This window comes from Carlito syrichta, unplaced genomic scaffold (assembly GCF_000164805.1).
Source record: "Carlito syrichta isolate Samal-C Ts95f unplaced genomic scaffold, Tarsius_syrichta-2.0.1 Scaffold301761, whole genome shotgun sequence".
NCBI lineage: Eukaryota > Metazoa > Chordata > Mammalia > Primates > Tarsiidae > Carlito > Carlito syrichta.
This window is the reverse complement of record NW_007245857.1, coordinates 958375-974712: the sequence shown is the minus strand read 5'-3', so window position 1 is coordinate 974712 and position 16338 is coordinate 958375. Positions and strand designations below refer to the sequence as shown.

At 53.9% G+C, this 16338-nt stretch overlaps 1 protein-coding gene across 1 annotated transcript in view; it reads right to left on the bottom strand.

Annotated features, from left to right (window-relative positions):
* Window positions 1-232: 232 nt before the first annotated feature.
* The window catches only part of PHF21B (PHD finger protein 21B), a 38036-nt gene continuing 21930 nt past the window's right edge, over window positions 233-16338 (bottom strand). Inside the window, exons 6-13 of the mRNA XM_021710956.1 lie at window positions 14421-14472; window positions 11988-12064; window positions 9218-9272; window positions 7719-7741; window positions 6108-6266; window positions 3531-3606; window positions 3146-3249; window positions 233-805 (exon numbers count right to left, since the gene is read on the bottom strand). Of these exons, the coding sequence (XP_021566631.1) occupies window positions 587-805; window positions 3146-3249; window positions 3531-3606; window positions 6108-6266; window positions 7719-7741; window positions 9218-9272; window positions 11988-12064; window positions 14421-14472 (765 nt within the window). The 3' untranslated portion in view covers window positions 233-586. The remainder of the gene's footprint in view (window positions 806-3145; window positions 3250-3530; window positions 3607-6107; window positions 6267-7718; window positions 7742-9217; window positions 9273-11987; window positions 12065-14420; window positions 14473-16338) is intronic.

Here is a 16338-nt window from a genome sequence, read left to right as displayed (position 1 = left end):
AATTCTTAACCCTAGCAATACTGACAGAAAGGGCCAGGGCGGTTCTGCAAAGGCAAGGGAGTGCCCAGCCCCCTCTGGGCCTCCAGGGAGGTGGGGGGTCTTGAGGAACTACCTAGCCCTGCTACCCACTTCTCAGCCCAACTATCTCTACCACTCAGCTATGTCCGTGTGTTCTCAGCTCCCCTTCCCGCGGGACAATGAGAGGAGTCACCCTCAACCAGGGGATCAGCCACGTGCTGGGCAGTGTGCCTGTCCCCTCGACAGTCTCAGCCTCCCTCTCTCTTGGGGCGGTGCGAGGCCGTGGACAGAGCTGGGCCTGGAAGCCAGAGGCCTGGGTGGTCCCGAGGTGGCCGGAGGTTCGGGCTGACTGTGCGCCCCGGCCCGACACACCCTTGTCCCCTCCCACCCTCCAACCGGGGCCTGGCACTAGGTCTTCTGTCCGGCTCTTTCTCCCTCCTCTCCTCTGTCTGGTTTATTTTTGTCTGAAACTCATAGTGTTTATGAATTAAGGCCGACAGAACCCCCGGGCTATGTGAGAGCAGGGTCCCAGTAACTTTCCACGGGTGTGAAGATAGGTCCCTTGGGGTCAGTTGTGCCCCTGGGGATGCTGGAGGGCAGGGTGCATGGCTGCCACCGAGGGCTTGGCCCAGGGCCCGGCCAGCAGCGGGGTGGGGCTGGTGGTTGTCATGGTGACCTGGAACATCTGCTCGCCCTGTATCAGTCTCAGGAGGGCCCGGAGGCGGTCCAGGGATGACTGGGTGCCTCTCTGACGGGCCAGCAGGCTGGTCTTGAGCTCCAGGCATTTCTGTTGGGGGACAAGGAGGCAGAGAGAAGGGTCTCAAAGTCCGCTCTGCAGGCCCCCTGGGGCAGCCACCCTTTTACCTCTCTCCAAAGCCTTTCCCGCTCGTTGTAGAGACCTGAAAGAAACCCGGCAGAGGGCCTCCCAAAAACCAGGCAGCCGTGACAATGGAATTAAACAGCAGCCAGACCCACAGGAGATATGTGTGTGTTGGAATTTGGGGCTAGAGAAAGTATGCTTGTGCAGCTGCAGGGAACGTTCCCCTCACGGCTGTGGGGCTCCCACCTCTGCCTCCAAGTCAGCTGCCTGCACTCCCCCGCCTCCCGACGGCCGGCTGCAGAGTCCTCCGGCTTGCTGGGTGGCTTCCTGCTTTTCTCTTGCCAGCCGTGCTGCTTGGCCTTTTTGAGCCTATCTATGCCCATGGCAACAAGGTGAAGCGGTAAAAACAGATGAGAGAGGTACACTCGACCAGCTCTGGTTCAAATGCTGCCTGGGCAAATAATAACCGCCCTGAGATCATTTCTAAAATGATGACAGGGATCATCACAGAGCCTCTTCGTAGGGCTGCTGAGAGGATTAAAGGAGATGCTGCAGTCGAAGAGCTTCATTAGGGCCTGGCAGTGCTGTTGCCGCTGCCGCCACCACCACCACCATCATCATCACCTTCATCATTATTACCATCACAACCACCACTGTCCTCATCTTTACCATGACATTCAGCACCATCATCACTGTCACTGTGATCGCCATCATCACCACCACCATCACCACCGTGGTCACAACTACCATCACCCCCATCACTGTGATCACTGAGGCTCCACCGTCACCACCATCATCACATCACTATCACCACCATCATCAGCACCTTCATCGTGATCATCACAATCACCACCGCCATTATCCTCCTCATCGTCACCAACACCCTCACCACCACCACCACCGTCACTGTGATCGCCACCGCCATCATCACCACAACCATGATTATGTCACCATCCTCACCACCACCATTATTGTGATCATCACCACCACCATCACCATCGTGTTCACGACCACCGGCACCCCCATCACTGTGATCACGGAGATCCCACCATCACCACCATCGTCACCACCACAAACCGTCATCACTTTATCATCATCACCTTCATCATGATCATCACCGTCACCACCACCATCATCACCATCACCACCACCACCACCAGTATCGTCGTCATCACCAACACCCTCACCACCATCATCACCGTCACTGTGATCGCCACTGCCATCATCACCACAGCAATCATTGCATCACCATCACCGCCACCACCTCCACCATCGTGATCACGACCACCATCACCCCCCATCACTGTGATCACGGAGGTCCCACCATCACCACCGTCGTCACACCACTATCATCATCATCAACATCATCACATCATCACTGCCACCACCACCACCATCATCACCATCACCACCACCACCACCAGTATCGTCGTCATCACCAACACCCTCACCACCATCATCACCGTCACTGTGGTCGCCACTGCCATCATCACCACAGCAATCATTGCATCACCATCACCACCACCACCACCTCCACCATCGTGATCACGGCCACCATCACCCCCACCACCGTGATCACGGAGGTCCCACCCTCACCACCGTCGTCACACCACGATCGTCATCATCAACATCACCACATCATCCCTGCCACCACCACCAGCATCATCACTTTATCATCATCACCTTCATCATGATCATCATCATCACCAGTACGCTTACCACCATCATCACGGTCACTGTGATTGCCACCCCCATCGCCACCACAACCATCATCACATCACCGTCACCATCACCATCACTGTGATCATCACCACCATGACCACAAATCATGACCCATCACTGTGATCACCACCATGACCACAACCACGATCACCCCCATCACTGTGATCACATGGCCACACCATCACCACCATCATCAAATCACTATCACCATCATCATCACCATCATCCCATCATCACCCCCATCACCACCACTGTGACCGTCACCACCACCACCACCACCACCATCATCATCTCGTTCATAACATCCTACAGAGGAGCAATTATGATCACTTTACACAGGAAAAAACTGAGCTTCAGAAGTCAAGGCCATGCCAAGGTCACAGAGCTGAGAAGGGGCAGAGCCTGGATGTTCTAGCCATTGGGAACATCCAGGCTCTGGATCCCAAATATGGGATACATATTTGTGGAAGGCATCACAGTGCTGCCCTCCTGCGCATTTGCTGAGGGATGCGTGGTGAGCCTGTCTCTCCCTGGGCCACAGTAACTGAACAGTGGAGCTCCATCCGCCCCCAGATCTGTGCGCACCTTCACTGCGGAGGCCAGCCGCCGGTCCCGCTCCTCCAGCTGCTGGTGCTCATTCTGCAGCTCACTGCCTCGCTGTAGCAGCTTCTGCTTCTCCTCTTCTTTGACTAGGAAAGAGGGCCAGGCCCCGCCGAGAAGGGCAGGTAAGCAGTGGCTGGGCCAGAGGGTAGGCCCGAGATGCAGAAAGGATGGCACTGAGAGCTCTGGCCAGATGTTTGAGGACCAGAACTGCTTTCCCCCAGCAGTACCTGCCCCGTGCACAGGACCAGTCCCAGGAAGAGCCTGAACTCACCCAGCCTCCCACGGGTCCAGAGTCAGTGCAGGGGTCGGGGGGGGGGAGGATGGGGAGGAGGAACGGCACCCTTCCCACCCCCCAACGATGCCTCACCTGTCTTGTGGGTGACGTAGGAGTGCACAATGGCCAGCATCCCCGTCCAGGGCACGCTCTCATCTTTCTTTAAGGCCTGGGGGCAGAGGGAGAGGAGAGTAGATGGGGAAATGAGAAAGTGGACAGGTCCTGGGACCTGCTGTGCAATCTAGAGGAGACACGCCCTCTCTGAGACACAGACCCGTCACCTGTGACCAGGGAATGGTGGCCACACTGGCCTCAGGGCCTGGCTCACAGGCTGTGCAATAAGGTCAGCTCCATGAGGCAGGAACCTTCGGGGTCTCTCTCCCTGCTCCTCACCAGGGCCTTGAACAAGGAGCTCAAATCCTTCTCGAATGAATGAATGATCTCTCTTTTCTTCTCATGTCCAGGGCGCTCAACCGCAGCCAGCCCCAGGCAAGCCAGGTACAAACGGAGGAGACCCAGTGTTCCCTGTGTTGTGCTGAAGTAGGGGACAGAATCTTGAACTGTTTCCGCATTACCTCAAAAAGCTGTGACTCCCAGCAGTCACAATACCTCCAGAGGGGACAACCTGCAGCAGCACCCAGCCACCATATCTATGTCCCCTGTGGGGACAAAAGTCAGGATGATGAGAATGCATGACAGTTACTGCTTTTTGAGACCCAGGTAACGCCCTCTGATTCTACAAGACATGCTTACTGTGGAACGCACAATCTGAACTAAGCATTGCCACGCCCCCAACCCCTCAACCCCCAGGAGTAACACTCGGAAGCGTCTCCCATAGGGCTTTCTCAGATGGCTGATGACCAAACCCTATGGTTGCTATAAAGCCTGTTTTTTATCTATTAATTTTTTGAGTTGGAGTTTCACTCTGTCACTCAAGATGGAAACCAGTGGCATGCTCATGGCCACTGCAGCCTTGATCTGTTAGACTCAGGTCCTCAGCTTTCCAAGTAGCTGGGACAATAGGCATGCGCCACCATGCCTGGCTATGTCTTTTATTTTTATTTTTATTTTTTGAGCTGGAGTCTTACTCTGTCACCCAGACTGGAGTGCAGTGGCACTATCACGCCTGGCTAATTTTTGATTTATTGTAGAGATGAGGTCTTGCCAAGTTGCCCGGGTGGGTCTTGAACCCTCGGCCTCAGGCAATCCATTCGCCTCAGCCTCCCAAAGTGCTGGGATTACAGGGTGAGCCACCCAGCCTGGCCTGATGTCTTTTATTTATTTATTTATTTTTTATTTTTTGAGTTGGAATCTCACTCTGTCGCCCAGACTGGAGTGCAGTGGCCGGCCACCGCAGCCTCGACCTGCTGGGCTCCAGCAATCCTTCTGCCTCAGCCTTCCGGGTAGCCGGAATTACAGGCATGTGCTACCACGCCCGGCTGATTTTTTTTTTTTTTTTATTGTAGAGATGAGGTCTCGCTGCCCAGGCGGGTCTCGAACCCGCGGGCTCAGGCAATCCACTCACCTCAGCCTCCCAAAAGCGCGGGATTACAGGCTGAACTTGTTTCCATATAGTGAACAAGTCCCAAAGGATCACACTCTTTGTAAGAAACTCTTGTCAATGACAGCACAGTGTCTTATCGAGGTTCCATGCTGGAATCAACTTCACTGTCTCCTGTTGATGGGAAGTCAGGCCGTTTCCATCTCCTTTCTTTTGTGAATAAAGAGTGAGGGGCTTCTCCACCCATATTTGGGTCATTTCCTTAGGCTAGAGTCCCCAGAGTGAGGCATAGGTTTGTTTTTGTTTTTGTTTTTTTTGAGTTGGAGTCTCACTCTGTCGCCCAGACTGGAGTGCAGTGGCTGCTCACGGCCACCGCAGCCTCGACCTGCTGGGCTCCGGCGATCCTTCCGCCTCAGCCTTCCGAGTAGCCGGAACTACAGGCACGCGCTACCACGCCCGGCTGATTTTTTGATTTATTGTAGAGATGAGGTCTCGCTGCCCAGGCGGGTCTCAAACCCGAGGGCTCAGGCAATCCACTCACCTCAGCCTCCCAAAGGCGCGGGATTACAGGCTGAGCCACCGAGCCTGGCTGAGGCATAGGTTTTAAAAAAGCAACTATTATTATTTTTTCAGAGACGAGATCTTGCTCTGTTACCCAGGTTGGTGTGCAGTGACTCGATCACAGCTCACTACAGCCTCCAACTCCTGGGCTCAAGTGATCCTTTGGCCTCAGCCTTCCTAAGCAGTGGGAATACAGGTGTGCATGCCACCACATCTGGTTTTTGTAGAGATGAGGGCTCTATGTTGCCTAGGCTGCTCATGAACTCCTGGCCTTGAGCAATCCTCCCACCTCAGCCTCCAAAAGCACTGGGATTTTTACAGGCATGAGCCACCGTGCTCAGCCAAAAAGGCCATTATTGAAAGAAGGCCACTATTAGCATCTTGTGGGTAGAGGCCAGGGAGGCTGCTAAATATCCTACAATTCACAGGACAAAGACCCACAGCCAAGGATTACCCTGGCCAAAACGACAGTGGTTCCAAGGCTGCAAAAGCCTGTTCTGTACCCAAGCCCCTCTTTTCACTCCTCTTCTGCCCTTCCCATCTCTGCCCATGGTGGGGACCCCCAGGAATCGGTGCAGGGTGAGGGTGAGCTGCACAGCCTCCTGTACCTTCTGCTGGCACTTGGGGCACACCCACATGCCCTTGGGCGCCGTCTTGAGGGGCGGGTCCAGGCAGCTGAGGTGGTAGGCCCCCGGGCAGGTGCCGCAGGGCTGCAGGTTGGCCCCCCGCTTGCAGGCGGCACAGTGCTCATCGTGGGTGATCTCATTCTGGAAGAGAAGGAAGGGCGTAAGGCGAGTCAGAGGGGCCGAGGCCCAGCAGCTTCCGTCCTGACCCACCTGCAGCCGCGCTTCTGCCAGTTTCTCAGCAGCTCTAGGGAGAGAGAGGGGCAAGCCCCCAGAGGGCAACAGTGTGGGGACAGGCCTGGACCCCAGGAGGTGGGGGAGGAGTTGCCTGGTGTGCAGGATTCTAGGGCACTGACAGAGCCACATTGACTAGGGGCTGGGTCACCAAGCGTCAGAGCTGGGCTTGGTATGCGGCTCTGGTGTCCTGGTTCTTCTACGTTGAAGACCTGGACTCCAGGCGTGTGACCAGAAGGGTGTCCTGCACTGTAGCAGAGGCCTGTATTCTTGGAGTGGGGACCCAGTCAGCACTCCCAAGCTTCTCTCCACACGCTCCTCACATTCACACCGCTCGGGGACAGAGGCCCAACTGGGACAAGATGGCTGCATTCTTTGGCTCTCCATTCTCTAGCCATGAGTCAGCAGCGTCTTCCAACTTCAGAGTTAGAAAAGACCAGGGGCCACAAGGACCTATGTCCCTGAAGGAAGGCCAGCACCCTCATGTGAGGCTTCAGAGATCCCCGTCTACACTCTTTGTTTCCTACAAAGACCCAGGGAAGGTGAGGCAGTTGTCTGAGGCCACAGAGTGTGCTGGAGGTGGAGCTGGGATACCAGCATCCTGGCCTCCTGTCTTGAAGCCAAGGCCCCTCCAAGGCTGTGGGCTCTGGGGGGGCAGGGCCCAGGCTCAAGGTGTGTCCCGTCCCCATGCCCGCCATGGCAGGGGACTGGGAGAGAAACAGCACAGCCTAACCAGAGTTGCCTGGAACCAAACACCTATTGCTTCTGAGAGGATTGACCATTACAAGCATGTGGGAACTAGAATATTCTTCTAGAATTAGATCAGAAATTTAGTAAAGAAAAATGCTGAATAAATTCTGAGGCCACGCCCATGAATGAGGTCATGACCAGCCAATGTCCTGGGAAGCAGGGACGTGGTGTGTGTGTGGGGGGGTGGTCTCTCAGGATCACAGAAACATGGGCGTGTGGAGGGAGACCCTGGGGAGTACAAAGTCCAGCCTCTTTTGGGGTGGGCAGCAGAGGACCTGAGAGGGCCAGTTCTGCCCAGGGTCATAGAGCTAGGCCAGCAGAATTGGGGCAAAGACCAGCTGACACCCGACTACTTCCAGTTGGACCCTCAGGCCCCCAGAGTCCCTGCATCCTCAGTACTAAGCAGAGGTGGTGGTGGGGCCCTGCTTCAACCTGTGTACTGAGCCCTGGGGCAATGCCCAACTGCCTGGCAGGTTGGAAAGTGGACTGGGTGGAGTGTGGAGCCCAAAGAACTTCTGCTCCACTCCAGGGCCCCTCCCTTCTTTCCAGGAGTGACCCTGGACTGTACTGAAAACATGCCCCGCCCCTCCCAGGTGTGAAGGGGCCACGTACCTTCCAGCAGGGGTCCTCATTGGCTAGCACAGGGAAGAAGGGTGGAGAGCATGTTAGTGAGCACCAGGGGAGCACAAATCAGGACTGGAGTCCTTGAGGCCTCTTGTGGCAGGGGTTCTCACGGCAGGGCACCACGGGAGTATCACAAGGCCCCACTGGCACCTGAGATCTCATCCCAGAGCATGATGGGACTATTACAGGGCCCCAAGATGCCTGAGTTCTGAGTTTCAGAAGACCCCAGGGATGAGTTCTTACCCCAGGGCATGATGGGAGTCTCACAAGGCTCTAGTGGTGCCTGGTTTTCACCCAAAAGCATGATGTGAATACAAGGTCTTATGACACCTGGATTTCATTCCAGGGCATGATGGGAGTAAGGGTTTCTGTCCTGGTCATAGCTAGGAACCACTTTGGGAAGAGGGTCATCATGGCCCCTGAGCTTGCTGAGCATATGGTGGCAGTGAACTGCCTAGGGTGGGAATCGTCTCTCCAGGGACACCCAAAATGACTTATTTTCAACTCTTTGTTTGGCTATAAGCCCTTCCCGTTCCTAGAAAATGATGTCAAACCACATGTTTTAATGATCACCAAAATGGTTTTCCTTTCAGTGCTGGGTCACATCTGTTGCAAATAATGCCATCCAGTGGGAAGCACCGTGTCTGTCTGCACAGCACCCAACAGCTCATGAAGTGTTGTCATGCTCACCCATTATGTCACTGTCCCAGCTCTCAGAAAGCACATAGCTATGGGCTTGTTTTACAGGTTGTAATCCAGGACCCAGGGAAGTACTGTAAAGGGTTGAAAGCTACATAGACATGCAAGAAGGTGGTAGTCATTTTTGCCCTTGGGACTATTTACATTTTTTAAACTGAAAATAACAAGTGGCCTCCGGCTGCTGGTTGTATTTATGAATGTGGCTCCCTGAGGTCTGGCAATGGGGCAAAGCTGGCAGAGGTGGGAGGGGCCCATGCAAACTCAGGTGGAGACTCAGGCCAGGCCCAGACTACCAGAGCTGGGGGCCCTCGCTGAAGATCAGGCCCAGTGCCTTGTACAGAGGAGCCCAGGTCCCAGAGTGGAAGGCCAGGCCTGGTCACACAGTGAAGCAGATCCAGGTCTCCCAAGTCCAGCCTATGTCCTCTGGATGCCCTCAGCAGGCACATGAGGATGAGTGTGGGCGCGGTGTGTGCTGAGGGCCAGCAGCCCAGCCCAGCAGGCATCGGGGCTGCCACAGGGGTGGGTGACAAGTGGGCTGTCTCTGGGCTGCTGGTGGCAGGCAGTACCTGGGCTGGGCCACCGGGCAGAGGCACGCAGGCCACACCTATACCTGTGGCACAAGCTAAGGACCTGCCCCAGGCCACAAGCAGGACGAGTGGGGAGGTGGGAGCCTCCTCCAAGCAGTCTCATCCCCCTCTACCCAGGTCAGCCCTGCCAGGCCCGGAGTGGAGGCCCAGCTCCGCCCAACCCTGGAGCGGCTGTGGCAGAAGCTGGGTGCTGGTGCTTACCTCTTGCTGTGAGGAACAGGGGGTTGTTGAGATAGTTGGAGGCCAGCCGTTTCCTCTGCAGGGGACACAAAACAAAACAACACGCCATCGTCTGGAGACCCTCCCCAGCTAAGCCACCCCGGGCCAGGACCCACCCCAGACCAGGCTCCCTGCCCAGGGCTCCAGACTCCAGCTGGGACAACCCCTGCCAGAGGCAAAAACAAGGGCAAATACAGGGTCAAAGGACACAGGGCTGGCAGTGGGGGCAAGGGAGTCAGCAAAGGCTTTGCCCTGCAGGAGGCTGAGGACATCTCTCTCTGCTCCCGTGGACACGTCTGTTTAACCCAGGAAAGACGAAGCAGGCATCCCAAAGCAGGCGAATCGGGAACAAAGCCAACTCTGTGTTCTGCATTCATGTCTCCCGTATCTGCTTCTCAGCTGGTTCTGGAGTCAGGTGGGGCAATGAGGAATGACTGACTCCCTAAAATTCCACTTCTTGGGGCTTGAGGCCCGAAGCGTCACATGCAGACAAAGGTACATAGTACAGTCCAGAAGAATGGCATGGTCGGGCCCAGTGGCTCACACCTGAATTCCCAACACTTTGGGAGGCCAAAGCAGGAGGACTGCTTGAACCCAGGAGTTCAAGTCCAACCTGAGCAACGCAGCAAGACTGTTTCTACAAAAAAATAAAAAACAGCCGGGCTTGGTGACTCAGCCTGTAATCCTGCGCCTTTGGGAGGCTGAGGTGAGTGGATTGCCTGAGCCCGCGGGTTCGAGACCTGACTGGGCAACTTGGCGAGACCTCATCTCTACGATAAATCAAAAATTAGCCGGGCGTGGTAGCGCATGCCTGTAGTTCCAGCTACTTGGAAGGCTGAGGCAGGAGGATCGCCGGAGCCCAGCAGGTCGAGGCTGCGGTGGCCGGGAGCGGCCACTGCACTCCAGGCTGGGCAACAGAGTGAGACTCCAATTCAAAAAAATAAAAAATAAAAATAAATAAATAAAATAAAAACAGTCAGGCATGGTGGCATGTTCCTGTAGCCCCAGCTACTCAGGAGGCTGAGGCAGAAGGATCACCTTAGCCCAGAAGGTTGAGTTTGCAGTGAGCCATGATCATGCCACTGCACTCCAGCCTGGGTAACAGGGTGAGACTCAGGAAAAAAAAAAAAAAAGTAGAAGAAGAGTGGTTTTAGTCATGGCTTTGACAACCACAGGCCACACTGGTCCAGACCTTGGTGGTCTGAAGTGGCTTTGGGTGTGGCAGGAAGATGGTTCTAGAACTGTGTCACTGGATTTAAAACCATCTCTCTGGTTGCATCCAGGGATTCGTGGAAGGGCTCTCTCACTGCACACTTGTCCAAGACTCGTGGGCCACCAGCTTTGAGTTGACTCTTGACCTGTTTAGGTCATCTCTGGCCCCACCACAGACTTGGGAGACTGAAGTCGTGCCCCACTCGCAGAGCAGGGGACAGTTTCATTAATGAACAAATCAGAAGGAATGGGGCCCTTCCTGTCTACAGAGAAGACACCATTTCGTAAGGGTTGAGAAACAACTTGATGACAATCTTCTGAAAGGTCCGAGTCTGGGGAGAGGGTTCTTGCTCAGGAGACCAAGGAGGAAGGGACGGGTAAGAAACTGCCCACATGGGGCATGTTCTCAGAACAGGACCGGGGAGCACAGAAGCAGAGAGAAAGTGTAGACAGGTCGACAAAGCCAGAGGACACACTCAGGTGCCCAGACAGGGCAATTGCAGGGCCGGGAACTGACCCCATTCTACAGGAGATCCCTCCCTCCTGGTCAAGTTCCCAAGATGAGGATTCTGGATGGCTGGTCCAGAGGAACCAACATTCTGGGAGGCGAAACAGCATGTTCTCTTCCCTTTGTTGGGATCTCGGAGCTGCAGTCTGAAGGGACCACACATCCACCTTCGGGGACACTGTTTTACACAGGACACATCCACCTTCGGGGACACTGTTTTAATCAGGACAGTTTCTCCAAGCTTGGGGCCTTGGGACCTTAAGGAAATGGCCTTCATCCCAGGGAAAGATTGCAGGGTATCACCCCTAAGAAAGCCCTGAGCCTCTGAGCAAAAGGTACCAAAGGCTTTTGGGGAGAAGACATTAGGATTTTAATCTAGATGTTTTGGATTTTAGTTTACAAGGGAAGGAAGCTTTCCCTTCTGATCTAGTTTCTCCCTGGGAACGTGCTTATGGGAGGGGCCCAAGTACTCCCACTCAGGCATCTTAAGTCCCAGCCTTGTGTCACTAAACTGTCTTGGACATGGCCAAGCCTCTCGACACTCCAAATGGGGAGTAAGAGAAGGAACCAGCCATGTCCAGCTCAGCTCTTTCAAGGCACATTCTCAGCCTCTCTCAACCACAAGCCAACTGGGTGGCCTCTCCAGGTGAAGCTCAATGTAGTCCTGGGATGCCAGGTGGTCCCGAGACACCAGGGCACCCAGCCTACCTGTGACAGGGATTCGCCTCAACACTCAGTGTGGAGTCAGGAAGCCAGTGCACCTCGCATCTGAGCACACCCCTCAGTGCAGCTTCCCTTAGGAATAAACCAACATTTTCCTCTTCCAAATCTCTCTAGCAACTGATTCTGCACTCAGGAGGTGGAGAAAGATATAATATTTATAGTCATTCCCAAGCCCGCTCTCAGTAAGGACAGACGGGGGCAGCAATAAAGACAGAGAGTAAGGGAGGTCCAGGAATTTCCTGGAGTCCCTGCACTCACTGTCCCCTGGCCCCCCATCTCCCACTGTGGCATGGGCTGGTGGGTCCCCACCTCGGTCTCCAGGAGGCCGCTGTAGGCAGGGTTGGCTGTGCTTCTTCTCTTCCGCTCTTGTCGCTTGCTCTGGATTTCTGCAAAGGCACAGACATAGCGGTTACTGGATCCTTCCTGCCCCGGGAATCCCCACACACTTCCTCGCCAAGCCCCAGGCACCACCGACCCCTTCTGCTTCGAAGCCTCTCCATCCGCTCAGCATCCACATTGCAGAGTGACCAGGGGTGTGGGGCCTCCAGGAATTACTCACTCCCTGGCAGGACAGCTCTGGTGGTTTCAGGTTGAATGGCAGATTGGTGGGAGAGTGATGGGTACCCAGGACCCAGGTGCTCACTCTCACACAGGGCTCCCCTTGTGTGTCGAGATCCAGCCCATGACCATCTCTTGGGACCCTCAGGATGGCAGACACCCACTGGTCAGATGCTGGCCCACAGAGCTGCAGAATGAGATTCCCAGCTCTTGGAGAGGCTGGGTGCAAGCCTGCTGCGCGGTGAACCGCTGACCCCACACAGCCCAACATGAATCCCTCCCCAGGAGCCTGGTGCGCTTTGCTTCATGCGAGAGTGAGGATGTGTGCTGTGTTTACCAAGAGTGCTTTCTTTTCCTTTCTCTTGCTCTCCCTGTCAGGTGAGGTCTGCAACCTGCCTCTCTGTGTAGCTGTTTTGATGTTATTTTTAATCTCTGTCTCTTGAGCCTGGTTTCATTTTTCAAACCTTTTCAGTATTACTCAGCGTGTTTCTTGTAAGGCACCTCAGACCCTCTGAGGAAAGTCCATATACATACACGCTTAGAGTATCACAGGGCAGGAGATGGGAAGGGTTTTCCAGACGAGGACTACTTATAACAACGGGAACATATTAGGGAAGCACTTTTCGCTAGTCCCCATGATAATCCTACAAAGTTTAGGGATGCAGTTTTTCTTGCACTGCTGATGAGGAAACTGAGGTTAACAGTAGGGAAGGAGTTTGTCCAAGGTTACCAAGCTGGTAACCTGGACTTGAACAAGGGACTTCCATTCTCATCACCTCACGCCTCCTTATTGGCTCCAAAGTCGGAGCCTGAGAAGCTCTCAAAGGCAAGCCGAGGACAGCGTAACTCCTCACGCTCAAGTTCACATGCTCAGGTGGAAAGCTCAAAGAACGCTTCCGAACCCCATAAGCAGAGGAGAAAGGCCAACTGCCTTTTGTTGGCAACTGCCTGCAAGAGCAAGAGCTGCTGGGATGGGGCCTCCCTGCCCAGGGATCTGGAAGGCCGTGCCACTTCCCTGTCCCTCCCCACCCACAGCACGCTTCGTCTGCCACCAGGGAGCAAGTCGGACCCAGGGAACATGACGGGACAAGACTCTCCCCAGAGGCAGTGCAGAAAGGCCTGAACCCCCTCCTGGCATGCTGAGCTTGGCGAAGCTCAGGAAAGCTTGCTCTGCTCCCGGCCTGGCCTCCGTGAGCTGTGTGACCTTAGCCAGGTCTCCTCCCTTCCCTGGGCTTCAGTTACTTGCCTGTTGAGGTAGGAAGAACCTCTACCTCAGATTAAAGACTGCTAGCGGCTTAGGCTCTGCGTGGGTTCAGTCCATTCCCCTCTTTTCCTCACTTTTAAGGAAACAAAAATGAGTCTACCTTCTGGCACCCAGATTCACTCAGGTATGTGTTTTCGCTTCATAGAATGTCTCCAGCAGGTAAGGTGGGCATGGTGGGAAATGCTCTGGGTTGGGAGCCAGGAGTCCTGGACTCCAGCCTGGGCCTGATATCAATGGGCTATTGGGCTTTGGGCAAGGGATCAGCTTTTCTGGCCTCAGTTTCCCCATATGTGCGGTAAGGCCCTAAGATTCTGTGACGTTGTTGTCCTTGCTCTTAGCATTCTGTGACGAAGTTCACAGCTCGTTGGCAACTGTCTGCATCGGTAAAGTCACACAGCACCTTCATAGAGCAATGGTGACCTGTCTGCTCAAAGGAATTAATGTTCCAATTTTGAATGTGACAGCCGCAGGTCAGTTCCATGGTAGGGAAGTGGTGGCTCACCCCCATGCTGTGTCTGTGTGCTGGGCACTGCTTCTGGTGCTTTACAACTCCATGAAGAAAGCTTGTTTACTATCCCATTTTACAGATGAAGAAACTGAGGCACACAGCAGCTAAGTAGTTTTTTTTGTTGTTGGAGACAGGGTCTTACTGCGTTGCCCAGGCTGGTCTCAGACTCCTGAGCTCCAGCAATCCTCCTCCCAAAGTGCTGGGATTACAGGCATAAGCCACCATGCCCAGCTTCACAGAAGCTAAATAACTTGCACTGTGCTGCCTCCAGTTTGAGGGCAAGGAACACCTTTCCCCTGGCAGACTGCTGTGTGCCACGGAAGCCAGGAACTCCTGCCATCTGCCCGGCCCCATCCGATATCTTTTGTTCAGTCCCAACCCAGTCTGCCGCTGCCTGGGTCCTTCCTCTTACCTTCCAAGTGTTCCGTTGTAACCAGGCCTAGCGCTACCATGAAGGCGATTTTCTGAGGGAAGGAAAAAGAGAAGCATTAACACAGCCTTCAACATTCATTCATGTGCTCAACAAACATTTGCTGTGGCAGGTGCAGGGTTAGACCCCATGGGTGCCCCAACCATGGAGGACCCCAACTCCAGACACCTAGTCAGTTTCTAAGAAACACGGGGAAATCGGATTCCCAAAGAGGCCACCCACAGCTCAGTTGAGGAGGTCCTCTGAGCCGTTGCGGGTTCCTTGAAAACGTTGGATAAACACACCTTTTCAAACATACTTGAAAGACCTAAGGTGCACACTCTGAGCTAATCACTGATTCATGACACATCCACATCACCAGTGCTTTCATGGCTCTTTCATGTTGTGTGTTTGAAAATGAACCGAACAAGCCGGGCTCGGTGGCTCAGCCTGTAATCCCGCGCCTTTGGGAGGCTGAGGTGAGTGGATTGCCTGAGCCTGCAGGTTCGAGATCCGCCTGGGCAGCGAGACCTCATCTCTACAATAAATCAAAAAATCAGCCAGGCGTAGTAGCGTGTGCCTGTAGTTCCAGCTACTTGGAAGGTTGAGGCGGAAGGATTGCCAGAGCCCAGCAGGTCGAGGCTGCGGTGGCCGGGAGCGGCCACTGCACTCCAGTCTGGGCGACAGAGTGAGACTCCCACTCTAAAAAAAAAAAAAAAAAAAGAAGATGAACCGAACACCCATAAACCCACTAATCAACTCAAAATCTGACACTGGACCAGGAAGTTGCATCTCTACTGTCATCTTCCCCCTCATTCCTTTGTTGAGGTGGACAGACCTTCCCGCTTCAAGACTGCTTAGTGCCTTGGGTACTTGGGTGCTCAGTTCCTCCTCTTGTAGTACTCCATGAGTTGTGTGATGACTATTACCTTTTTATATGCACACATCAAACACTTCTGTCACTTACTGAACAGTACTCGGGTTTACCTGTTTTTGATGTTTAAAAGGTCATGATACTTTACCATATACGGAGCTCACTATTTTTCTTTTCATTTTACATTCACTTGCAGTGGTGGACAGAATTGCAAGAAGGCTCCCCAGACCCCACCCCTTGGTGTGACCATCTTATGTAACTCCCTTCCCTTGAGTATGGGCAGGACTGAGAATACCATGGGATCGGTGATGTCACATGGCACAGGTGACGGGAGCTGTTCTCTGGATATATTATGTTAAATCTGACCCTTGTAGGTGACAAGAGTGAGACTCTCCTGCTAGCCTTGAAAGAGAAGCTGCCATGGGTTCTGCAGCCACCACGTTGTCTGAGGACTCTCCCTAGAGCTGCACACAGTGCTGGGCACAGAGCAGGTGCTCGAGGAAGATTTGAGGAGTTAATGAGTTAATATGTCTTCATTTGTGATGTGACCTGCAAATGTATTTTTCCAGCTTATGTTTTTATCTTTTGATTTTGCATATGGGGCTGGCTTATTCATTTCAGAATCATTTTAGATTTACAGAGAAGTGGCAAGCCTAATTCCAGAGAGTTCTCATCTACCCCACACCCAACTCTGTTGTTAACTATGGGGATCCATCTACCTTCATCACAACCAAAGACTCAACACCGAACAGTTAACTAAAACCTATGCTTTATTTGGATTTTCTTAGTTTCCATCTAATGTCTTTTTCTTTTCTTTTTGAGTTGGAGTCTCACTGTCGCCCAGACTGGAGTGCAGTAGCCACTCCCAGCCACCGCAGCCTTGACCTGCTGGGTTCCAGCGATCCTTCTGCCTCAGCCTTCCAAGTAGCCGAAATTACAGGCATGCACTACCACGCCCGGCTGATTTTTTGATTTATTGTAGAGATGAAGTCTCGCTGCCCAGGCGGGTCTCGAACCCGCGGGCTCAGGCAATCCACTCACCTCAGC